General features: G+C 39.2%; 1 protein-coding gene across 6 annotated transcripts in view; it reads left to right on the forward strand.

Moving 5' to 3' along the window:
* Window positions 1–13,037, forward strand: part of sh3pxd2a.L (SH3 and PX domains 2A L homeolog) — a 197,480-nt gene that overhangs the window by 30,889 nt on the left and 153,554 nt on the right. For all 6 annotated transcript variants that reach the window (XM_041568665.1, XM_041568666.1, XM_041568667.1 and 3 more), the window contains one exon: window positions 4,217–4,297. In XM_041568665.1, the coding sequence (XP_041424599.1) occupies window positions 4,217–4,297 (81 nt within the window). The remainder of the gene's footprint in view (window positions 1–4,216; window positions 4,298–13,037) is intronic.

Below are 13,037 nucleotides of genomic sequence, written 5' to 3' on the forward strand. Positions count from 1 at the left end.
ATCAGCCAACTAATTTCCAATTAAAAAAAACAATCAGTTCTCAAGACATTCTAGAGGCATTTTGACCTACTTTCCTGTAGTAAGCTCCATTAAGTGTCACCTGTATGTTTTTAGGCTTAAACTGCAACTTAATCCCTAAACTATTATTTATAGGAAGGCTTACTCCTTTTCAGTTTTGCCCTGCCCTCCATAAGATAAACCAAAAGTCACACTCCTCAAATAAATCATAAATGGAGGCATATGACTTCTCATAGGAAAGTTGGCTGGAACATGCAGCCAAGTGCTTCTCTAGCATTTGTGATTTGGAGCTATAACCCCCAATATCCTTCAACAGGCTTCAACAGGGATTAGGATTGCAGAGCATCTGAACTGCTGACACCCCATCACTGCTGTATATGGTCCATGGCAACTGCTGCCAGAATGCTACAGAGGGGTGTCCAGACTGTGACTGTCGGCTGCTTAGGAACTGTGTTATAATGACAGCTGGAGCTGCACAGTTCCTATATTCCTTGCACAGAACTGAGTGCACCTTTCTTGCAGATCTATTATGGCTTTCAATACAAGGATATTCTTGATTTGGTAGCAGCATTGCCATCAGTGAAACCCATCTAGCTTCCAGCTGACATTTACAAGTGCCTATTATTAGCTAGGTTATGGGAGGTCTGCAGCAACCGTTCCAAGATACAATCAACAGTGGAGCTCGGTCATGCCTCGTGGCTCAGCTATCCATTTATAACAAACTCAGGCATTTCTCTAGCAATATTATAGAAATGGTTTTATCCCAAGATAATATCATGTGCACGATAAACTTAGTGGAATCAGTTGGTTTAGATCTAGCAATGATAGGTTTGTGCTTTCTTCTTTTATAACAAAGTTCCACCACCCAACACATGTTTTTATAGCAGACAACTCTCCTTGTCATTGCGCTTTTAGTACAGATGCTGCCATTATTTAGTTTTTTGTTATTGCTTAAGGTTACTGTCATATGTGGTGATTTGCCAACAGTTTGTCTCAATAAATAGCCAAGGCTAGAGGTGAATTGTTGTGGATTGCTTACAGTTATCACTGGGACATGCCCATGGGCAAAGCACACCTACACATTTATTTACAGCAATAAAGTTTAGGAGCATTTTCAGGTTATTTTTATTTATGTGCCATTCTTACAGGTGTTTCCCATGAAGTATTATGGGAAGTGAACCTACAAAAGTTTTCCCATTTTGACACCAATAATTTTAAGGGATACTAACATTTAATTTTATTTTTCAATTTCAACTTTTTTTACACTGGTTTTAGCACTGGCTGTCTGCTTTAAAAGTGATTGTCCAAATTTTCTAAAGGCCCCCACACATGGGCTGGTAAAAGCTGCAGAGTCAGCAGCTTATTGGCCCATTTGTGGGGCCATTAGACGGGCGTCCCCTATTGATACCTGGCCGAAAGTCGGCAAGATGGCGATCGGGTAGGGTAAAAAATTTGGCGACAACGACAAATGAGCGGATCTCCCTAATAACTAAAATATGGACAGGACTCCAAACTGATTGACACGGTGGTCAGCCATCGACCATCTGCATGCCAAAGCACCACCCCCTGATAGCACAAATCCACCCCTTATAATCACCTTGCTCCAAAAATCATCAGCTCTACCTGCACAGCCCCTTTCACAGTTTTTCAGCAATGGAAAGGTGACATTCCTATTTGCATCTGGGTCTGGCTGTGCTCTGCAACTGGCCCTGGAAAAATTAATGAATGATATGCAGTTAGGTGATTTTGCCCCTCGTGAATACAGCACTGCCAAATGCAGGCAGTGAGGTATCCATGGTTTTGGAGCATAATGACCTTCGGCAATTCTACATGCGGAGCTCAAAGTGCCAAAAGGCCTGACCCCCATCGATTTCGTCTGTTCATTATTTCCATCATAGCCTTGGATCTTTCTCTCACCTTGCTTTATGTATATCTTTTTCTCTGTTGCTGTATCTGTCTGGAGTCAAGTAGAGACCTTTTGGTTTGTGCATCGTTCTGATTGCACTCTGGCTTTTGCCAGTAATAAAGTTAACATCTTGCTTCAATATCCCATTCCATAGCAGTGGGATCCCATTATTATTCTCTATAACCATGCGTACAGCAGGACTGCTAAATGTCCCATTTGTGAATTGTATATATTGTGTTTCACATTTTATATACCATAAGTTTCCTCTTTATTTTCACTTCCATTTTCACTGTGCACCTGCTCTGTATCTGGCTGCCCCATAGTTAAGCTTGGAGAGCGCTAACACCATAAATAATATCCCTGCTAATTAAAGAAATGACACAGATGTAACTCACACTATATGAAAGTTTATTGGCGTAGGTTGGCCCAGGCAAAAGCCATTGGAAATTTCCTTGGAAGACTCAATCCCTGGAGTGATTTCCAAAAAACACCTATGGATCCTGTGAAGTACAGTATTGCCTTTTCTGTGGGGACACTGGCTGCCGCTGCCTTGTCCATCGATGTGTTTGTGAAGTTAACAAGCTGAAAGTCTCTAAATCTGCTTGGCATCGAATCTATCCTTGGAAAGCTGATTTCCAGTGCAACTTTGACAAACATTATTCTTGGACCGAGAGCCTTTTTTAATGATATTAGCAGTTTTGGAAAGTATGCAGTTTATTGGCTACCCAATACACCAGTTGGCTTTAACTTAGATGCTATAGGGCTTATCACATTACCCGAACCATTTTCATGCCAGCAGGCCTTGTGTTGAGTAGTGGCCAAGGTGAGAGGGAAGATAGCTCTCACTTCTGTTGCTCAAACTGGCCTTTGTATTTGTCTTGGATAGGTCCACAGGTATTTTCTTTATGAATATGCTCTCTGGAAAGCTGTTCGCCTATCATGAGCAACCTGATTGGTAACAGGTGGACAATTTTAAAATGGGCACTAAAGAGATGCTTTCCCTTTTCCCTATGCAAAGGGGACATTCCCATCTGGGTAACAGGAAGAATAAGGAGGTATAGGATAGTAGGTACAGGTATGGGAACTGTTATTCAAAATGCTTGGGACCTGGGGCTTTCCAGATAATGGATCTTTCTGTAATTTGGATGTTCATACCTTAAGTCTACTAGAAAATCATGTAGACATTAAACAAACCCAAAAAGCTGGTTTTGCTTCCAATAAGGATTAATTATATCTTAGTTTGGATCATGTACAAGGTACTGTTTTATTATTACAGAGAAACAGGAAATCATTTTTAAAAATTTGGATTATTTGGATAAAATGGAGTCTATGGGAGATGGCCTTTCCATAATTCGGAGCTTTCTGGATAACAGGTTTCCGGATAATGAATCCTATACCTGTATGTGTGTGTGTATATATATATATATATTATATATATATATATATATATATATTATATTATATAACACAGAGGGTTCAAGGGAGCAGGTCTGCCAGTACCAAAAGCTTGACCTGCCTCCCGCACAAACCCGTACCAGCAACCCCCTTTACAACCCAGTCCCACCTGACCCACGGGTATTGAATATATAGGCACATCACTACAGTGTATTCTTGCAAATTATAAAAGGTGCTTCTGAGGCTTTAATTATTATTGAAAACCTTTATTTATAGAACCAACATATTTAGCAATACGATGTACTGTCCTTCAAAAGCCAAAGTATGGACTTTAAAGAGAATTGCATTCCTGACCTGTTAAACAAATGAAAAGAAACCCAAAGAGACATATATCCCTGGTTCTATTGGTGATTGGTAATCATCACTTTAAAGCCGTACCCATTTAAAATGATATTAACGTTGCATTTTTTCCCCCCAATAGTATAAATGACTTGCGTACATATGCTGTGTGTCAGTGAAGCAGACGGTGCGTCCCACAGACATACATAACATACCTTGGAGCCAAAGGCATGGCTTCACTAAGTCATATGGTAGAACAGCTGCTTTCTCTCCTCAGATAGCTCTCAGTGGCATCTGTCTGATGTGTGTGTGTGCACAGAGCGTCCATTGTCACTTTCCCCTTTCTGCTGGATCCTGGTGTCATCTGACACGTGTCCAAAAGAAACACATGATCTTCTTGGGCTCCATACAGTTGAACTGCCCCTTAAATAAAAGAAATGTTTGTGTGCTTTTCAATATAAGTGCCGGTGTTGCTATACTGCGGCCTCCTGCAGAGGCATCCCACATAGAATCGAAATAGCATAACTCTCACTAACGTCTGTCTTTCTTTTTCCGTAGGTATATATCATCAAAGTTACGTGGTCAGACTCAACATCTCAAGTTATTTATAGAAGATACAGCAAATTCTTTGACCTCCAGGTTAGTACTGAGTGATGCCTTATACTGTATGTAATGGCCATGGAGCTCCAAGACAAGTGGTGTATTAGTTGTTACACAGTTGGGTAGAAAAAGAACAATGTCTATCAAGTCCAACCCCTCCAAATGAAAGTCAGGGCACCTATATACACACACACTTACACCAACCTCTCCATACACTAACATAAACTGTATATACCAATATTGTACCATAAAGAACCACATAAGCTGTTTTAAAGGAAGTTCATTTTCTCTAGTCTAAAGTGGTGGCCTCTGGTGTGTTGATCCTTTTTATGGGAAAAAAAGATTCACCACTATCTGCCTATAATGCCCGCTAAAGTACTTGTAAAAAAGTAATTATGTTCTCTCGCAGGCGTCTTATATACAGAGACGAAAACCCTAGCCTGATAGTCGACCCTCATAATTTAAATCTTCCTTCCCCTTAAAGGGCACCTGTTGGGTAAAAATGTTATCCCCAACCAGCAGCGAGCAGCCATGTCCGGGCACTCGCATGCACATAACCCACATGTGACGTCATGTGCATAATGAGCAATTCAGGGCAGCTTTTCATTATGTGCTCCCTCCTGGCGGGGGGGGCTTTTTTTTTTTTTTTTTTTAAAAACTACTGTTATCCCCTACCAGAATGCAGGCTCTATTAGCCTTCACCTTTGGAAGGGGATAACATTTTTACCCAACAGGTGCCCTTTAACCAGTTTAGTTGTACTTAGTCTTCGCACACTCTCCAGCTTATTTATATCACTCTTAAGGACTGGAGACCAAAACTGCACTGCATACTCCAGATGAGGCCTCACCAGTTTTTACTCCTTGAATTGATGCTTTTAGCAATTACGCCATCAATTGCTAATATTCTTTACTAGAAACCAGCAGAATCTCCACAAGTAATGCTGACCTTACGTGTAAAGATCCACTAGTTTGAGATCACCAAATGAACGGATCTTTTCCACCTTGAGATATTGAGCTGATCCGGTTGTTTGGCCCTATCGGATCACAATGCAGGACAAGCAGGCCATCAGGATGAGGACAGTATCAACAAACCAATGTGTTCCTCCCTCCAACAGGATTTCGAAACGTGCACGACATTAGGCAATTTTCAGCCAGATATCTGACGGGGAGCCCCTTTGGAAGGCCTCTGTCAGCAGCTTTTATCGGCCACCTTTAGTCCTACCCTTATTACCCTCCTTATAAAAACGTTAGAACCTTTGCTAACCACAATTTCATTGGCAGCAACTGTGACACTGGCCAATACAAAGTCAAAAAAGTGCAAGCCATAAACTAAAAAATTTAGCAATGCATCAAGGGATACATCTATTTTAATCTTAACTATACAATTTTTCTTCAAAATGGCCCTTTATAAATGTGTGCATTTTGATTTTTCACCTTCCAACAACCTTTTAGGGTTCTACGTAAATAAAAAGTTGTAAAACTAAAGTGGGTGGGTTGTTACAAAGAGCAGCAGTTCTGCAGTCACAATTGAGGCTATTGTTCCCCCTTGCATTGAATAGATTAAGACAGCCTGTAATGACTTAAGTTTTTCTCTTTAGCAAGGGAAGTTATATGTTTAAAACATGGATAACCACTTCCTTCAGAACTTTTGGCTAAAACTTGCCTTTCTATCTCTACTACCGAGATTGTGAGGGCTTTTGTTAACTTTTTTAAACATCTAGATCCATTTTCTTGTGCTTGTTCGTTGGGTCTCCTTGCCTTTCCTGGTAGATGTGAAAAAAGTTCTCATCATGCCAAACTTATCAATGGGGTTAGTGTTATGGGCAGGAAATCTTGTCTGAATCTTGAAGAATGAGCCTTGAAAGCTCCCATTGATACGTCAATGGGTGCCTAACATCAGTGGAAAGCACCCACTGCTTTAATGTTTTGCCCCAAACTCTATTAAGAAAAGTTAATTAAGCTTAAATTTTAACCCTGCTTTTGGCTGCCAACTTTCATGTTTCCCGCAAAGAGCAAATGCCAGTTACGTTTTGAGCTACTGAGCTATTCAGTCTTCCAGCAATCATAGCTAGTCACCTGGATATTGTACCCTCTGTTTTACAAAGAGTGGCTATAAGGAGTCATTGTGGAGTTTCTTGACCACATAAAGTCAATAAACACCAAGGTGACTCCTTATTAGGTACATTACATTCACTACTTGCAGGGTAGGGTGGAATGAGCCAAAAATGGGCTCATCTGCTATGTAGGGGATTTATCAGGGGCGGGCATAGGTGTCCCCACCCCAGATGCACTTGCTTTTTAAAGGAGCACTAAGTCTTAAGACATGTGTAGTGGATCATCTGCCTTTCTCCACCAGTGGAATTCTTAAGTGTTTTTACAAAACTCCTCAATGTTGTTTGACTTATTCTTCAACAACTAATATTTGACCCTGAGGCTCTTACTGTATGTTTATTAATGGACAATGCAAACACAGGACATGGGTAACTTCCTAGACAGTCATCTGAAAACTCCCTGACAAATCTGTAGTGTGACTTGTTTGTTTAATGGAAAACCTACCATGCCCTACCAGACATGGGACCTGAGCTTTTACCTCAAATCCTGTTGGTTTCCACCCTTCAACCCTTTAGTTCTGGGTGAATCCTAGCACCTGCCAACACCAGTAAAGGCATCATTGCTTCCAGCCAAGGCAAGTAAACTGGACCAGCAAAATATACATGTTCGCTGAGACAATTTATGGGACTAGCCTGATCAAACAGTTAAGCATTAATGTGGGGGCAGGCATGGATATCCCCATCATGTAAGTTCATGCACAATGTTTTTAAACCCCATCATTGTTCAAAGTAATGTTCCTCAGTCACTTCAGGGTAAATAGTTTTTGGATATAGTTTTGGATAATAGTTTTTGGATATCCCCATCATGAAAGTTCATGCATAATGTTTTTAAACTCCATCATTGTTCAAAGTAATGTTCCTCAATCAATTCAGGGTAAATAGTTTTTATCTACATTTATTATCTGTATTCCATTATTGATAATCTAGGTTTAAGTTAAGTGATTCTTTTCATTAGGGCGACCAAGCCACCGGTCGACTAAGTCATTTTTCAGTTTAAATTTCAGTTATTAGGTCCATTTGATGTGCTGTACAGTAAGAGTCCGCACAATTCCACAGGATGCTGTGACTCAATTATAGTAACAGACTCCAGATGTGCAAAGTTTCAGAGGGATCCTTAACAAGGCAGACCATAGAATAGGGGGGGGGAGAGAGAAGTAGTCACCGTGCAGCTTTTTCAGTGCAAAAGTTTAGACATTCACAATAATTATTCAGGCACCATTTACAGTATATTCAAAAAGGCCGATGGATATTACCTATTGTATAAATATATATTTTCCAATTTGCATGACAGTTGAAAGAGAAGGCAACAATTCTTATTCTAATGTCCATGAATGTCCAACTTTGGACCCTTCAATGTTAATGCCAAAGTCTTTAGGGTAGCATGATCATTTCAGGTATGATTGTATGGTTATAGCAGATAATCAGCCCCACTATATGGCAGGAACTGGGCAGCACTCTTGACCGATTTTAATATTGCCCACTATTTTAAGGTTTGGTGCAAGATGTAAGTGGGCAAGCCATTAGTGGCTATCACAACTTCATTACATGCTTTGACAGCTTTGTCACTTGAACAGAGTGGCTTGTGAAACAGAGCCACCACCAGCTGCCTGGAAATAGAAAGGGAGGTGCACAAGAAGTGCTGTTTATTTTTAGGAACCCCTTACCCTAATGAATACAACTTCTTACTTTTTATCCCAGGCACTCATTTTCTGTAAAAAAAATAAAAATAAAAAAAATCACAAGCCGTTGACTTTTCTCTTTGATTGTTGCACCACCATCTTGACTGCTTTTCTTAGGAATCCCTTGCCCCTGTTCTTAGGGAGGCATTATTGGAAATTCAGGAATTTTATTATACTGGGCATAAGCTGGTCATGAACAGATGCAAGAGATCCTTGGGAAAAGCAGTTAAAATGGTGGACTGGTGCTCATAGAGAAAGTACTCTGGCCCAGTATGTTTTATTTTAATAGAACAGGGTAAAATGTAATCAATGTTACACCGGGGTGTGTCTTACAAATGGACTCTTCCAGCGAATGTTACTTTTCTTTCTGACACGAGTCTTGTGCCCATGTGTATGAGCTTTAAGGAAACAGGATTTTATAGATACTGATGGAACGCTTTGTGACCAAAGCATTCATTTTCCAGAATGAAGGCTAATATAATAGACAAGACTTGAAATACAAGCAGAAATGATCAGTCTCTCAGTGCCAGCAAGTGAATGTTGGGTTTTCCATCTACTAAATACAGTACATTTATTTAAAAACATCTGGAAAAATAACACTTTAGTGTTGAAACTGCCAAAAATATGTAAATAGTTGGAAAAAAATGACCACCGAACTATCAGATATCTCTATACCATTTGTGGTTACCTTTGTCTTCTTCATTGTGTGCCTGGCTGGCCTCTTACTTGAGCTGTAGATGAAATATTCTATCTGAGGTTTTAGCTAGCTGTACCTTGAAGTTTGTCGTCACCATTAAAAAATGTGGTCTTTATCATTTGCTGTGGTCATACTGAACTTTCTGAACTCCTGTAATATACTAAACAAAATGCCAAAATAATTCGTTTTGTATTTTCTTTGGAAAGGTTCTGTTCACACTAAGGTCTGGTAAGTGAATCACCTGGGCGAAAATAAGAGCTGAGGATTATGATCGATATGTCAAGGGACCAATACGTGGTTTTAATAAAGTTGAGGAGTGAATCACAGCCAGTTACAGACACAAGAAGTTTATGGCCTGAATCTGTGTGGCTGCAAGTCTAGAGTGACTGAAAGTAATTCTTGTACTTTTCCAAGTATAATTAATATCGGCTATTTAAATTGTGCCGACATTTACGCAGTGCTTAACAGAGAAAACTCAACAAACTGCCCACCGATATCATGAAATCTCATGAAATGAGTTGACTCGGCCCATGTACTGACAATGTCCCCTCTTGCATATTTCCAGATGGGGACAGTGGTAAGAGATTTGATGTGTTTCGACACCTTGTTGTGAGAAAGGGAAATGTGCAAATTTTAATGTTTGCCATACACCTTACTAAGTATGGAACTCGATGAAGATTATTTACACAGATATAGAGGCACATTGGTTTGGAAGAACCTCTTCCTTGACTGGCAGATTGGAACATCCAGAGTTGCCATGTTTTAGCTTTTAAGTTTTGGACACTTCTAGAGGGAACCAAGTGCCCTAGCAATACATAGCTCTGCAATAGGTAGTGTCACTGCCTACTTGTTTTCAGGACTCCACCATGAGCCTGAGGATGACTATTTAGATGTAGAAGGGCATGGGCTGCGAAGCTCCTGTATCTACCTTGCCTGGCAGATAGGAACATCCAGAGTTGCCACGGTTGCAACATCTAAGTTTTGGACACATCTAGAGTAGATTCTACACCAGTCGCCCCAGCAATAGCTAGCACTGCAATAGGTAGTGCCACCACCCCATTGTTTTCAGAACTCTACCATGATCCTAAGGATCTAATGTTTCCCTCAACCTATGTTCTTAGTATTATGACTATGAAGATTTTCATTCATCCAGGTCATGGTATATCTATTTGCCGAGAACTTCCCACACCAGTCAAATGAACTGAAGAAGCTGCTCGGATGAGTAGTGAAACGTCTTCAATGATTACTCAGCAAGTCTGGTTCTTAGTATTGTTTTGTGTTTTTTCCAGGAATGATCCCTTCATTCACCGTTCCAATAATGTATCTTTACACTCTTTTATGAGTGCAAAAGAATACATTTATAATGTGTATATTGCTTTGAATAGCATCTGAAACCCTATGTCTTGGGATAGAAGCCTGAGGAATAACGCATGTCCTTCCTAGATCAGCTTGTACATGTTGGGATGAAGCAATCAGTTTAGTTTGAGAAGGAAAGCCCTGGAGCCTCAAAGGGAAACAACATTTGAGTGTGTAATTACAGAATGAGCGTCATCTTACAGGCAGTGAAGGGAGGGGGCTTTAAAGCAAACGGATGTGCATTGAACTACAATTGGAGAAGTGCTTACTAGGTTTGAGTCACAAGCCCTACAGAGCCAGTTTTCAGATTGCCTTTTTTAATTGAGTGATGCAAGGCTCAATCAGTTCCTTCCTGACTCTACAAAGTGACAGCATCAAGGGATTTTGGAAGCAAAGCAATGAGACTAAAGAGAAGACAACACAATGCTGGGGGTTCCTCAGCATTTATTTAAATTACCATGCTTCCAAGATTTATGTTAACCAGTTGTGTGGCACAACATGTTAAATACAAATTGTAAAATGCGACAATGAGAGGTCATGTTCCTGAAAAAGAACATAAGTGCAGTTATTTTTTATCAGAATTGAAAACAAAATTTAGCTCTAGGCTGCCCATTTACAGTACTCTCTCTTATCAAATAGCAAATCAACTGTGTAATGGGCAGGCATATTATGCTGTTGAAATGCATTGAGATGCACTCCATCATGTCTATCAGCAAAGTCAAACAACAACTTCATAAATAGGATAATTCGATGGTGTTTGGATACTTTCTACTCTTATTTTTCTATAAATTTATAGCAGTAGGTCAGATAATTTCCATAGAGTATGGCCATGTGTCTCAGCAATAGCCACTTCCCAGCTGTGAAATTCCAACACTATAGGTGGTTAATCCCCTTACAGGTATTAATTATTCTGATATTTATATAAACTACAGTATTTGGAATAAAATATCAGTGGGTTTGTTGGGTTAGTGGATGAAGAGGAGAATCTTCATCCACTCTTTATCCCATTTTCTCACGAGCAGTTGACTTTTAATATCTATCTAGTATTCCTTTTGATAACACCATGGGAAAAATTCTTTATAGTGTTTGGGTTTAAATTGGTGCATTTAGTATTATTGACTTGAAATGGTGTTTGGACTATCTATGGAGCCAGATAAAATTCCTCTATAGGGAACCATGGCTATTATATGGCCAGAGTTTAAAAGGGGGACATCAAACTTGATATAGAAGTTGCATCCAACCTATACAAGAATTGTCTTGACCATATGTGTAATTCATTAAAAACATGAAATAAACCCAATAGGCTGGATTTGCTTCCAATAAGGATTAATTATATTTTAGTACCCTTAGCAAGGTACTGTTTTATTATTACAGAGAAAAAAGAAAATCATTTTTAAAAATTTGGATAAAATGGAGTCTAGTTCAGAGCTTTCTGCATAATGGATTTCTGGATAACGGAACCCATACCTATAATGTTTTTTTTTTTCCCGCATTTCCCATATTAAATGAGAGTAATGAAATTAAATCCCAGCACATCAGGCTACAATTATAAGTGTGGAGAATGTAATACAGTGAGAGCTACTAAGTGTTATAAAGCAAGGGTCCAATAAAACAGGGTTATTGTGTCATGGTTGCGCCTCAGCAATAAATAAAACAGGTGCAAGGAGCTGGGTATGCAACACCCTTGCTAAAGTATTTTATAGGAATTCTGTAGATTGGGCTTGGTGTAGAATCTGAAGCCACTGGGAACATTTGGTAATGTATATTTCTAGTCCGCGTAGGTGCTCAGACTGTCTGCATGGAAAATGTTTGCACACGTTTTGATTATGACTAAATGCCACAAAACCAAAATGTAGATCTTTATATTTTCTTTACTAACCTCAATTTTACCAGTCCTTGTGATTAACAGGATCTGTTATCGGGAAATTTGTTATCCAGATAGCTCCGAATTACTGAAAGGCCTCCTCCCATAGACTCCATTTTATTCGAATAATCCACGTTTTTAAAAATTATTTCCTTTTTCTCTGTAATAATAAAATAGTACCTTGTACAGGTATGAGATCTGTTATCCAGAATGCTCTGAATTAAGGAAAGGCTGTCTCCCATAGACTTCATTTTATTCAAACACTCCATATTTTTAAAAATAATTTCCTTTTTCTCTGTAATAATAAAAAAGTACTTTGTACTTGATCCCAACTAAGATATAATTAATCATTATTGGAGGCAAAACCAGCCTATTGGGTTTATTGAAAGTTTAAATAATTTTCTAGTAGTATGAAGGTATGAAGATCCTAATTACAGAAAGATCCATTATCCGGAAAGCCCTAGCATTCTGGATAACAGGTCCCATACCCGAACTTGATCCAAACTAAGATATAATTAATAGGTGTGCAACGAATCCACTATTTTGGATACGGCTGAACTCCTGAATCCTTCACGAAAGATTCTGCCAAATACCGAACCAAATCCTAATTTGAATATGCAAATTAGGAGTGGGAATTTTACTGCTTTGTTTGTGACAAAAAATCATGAGATTTCCCTCCCTGTCTCTAATTTGCATATGCAAATTAGGATTCGGTTCGGCCGGGCAGAAGGATTCGGCCGAATCCTGTTGAAAAAGGCCAAATACTGAACCGAATTCTGGATTCGGTGGATCCCTAATAATTCTTATTGGGAGAAAAATCAGCCTATTGGCTTTATTTAGGGGCAGATTTATCAAGGATCGAATTTCGAAGTTGAAAATACTTCGACATTCGACCATCAAATTGAATTACTTCGAAGTTTTTTTCCATTGAATTTGGCCATTTGCGGTCGAAGTAAAATCGTTCAAACGATTCGAAGGATTTCAGCGATCGATCAAACGATTTTTCTTCGACTTCCAAAAACGTAGAAAAGTATTGAAGTATTGAAGTTGAAGTTTTTTTTTAAAGAGAAAG

Source organism: Xenopus laevis, chromosome 7L (assembly GCF_017654675.1).
Source record: "Xenopus laevis strain J_2021 chromosome 7L, Xenopus_laevis_v10.1, whole genome shotgun sequence".
NCBI lineage: Eukaryota > Metazoa > Chordata > Amphibia > Anura > Pipidae > Xenopus > Xenopus laevis.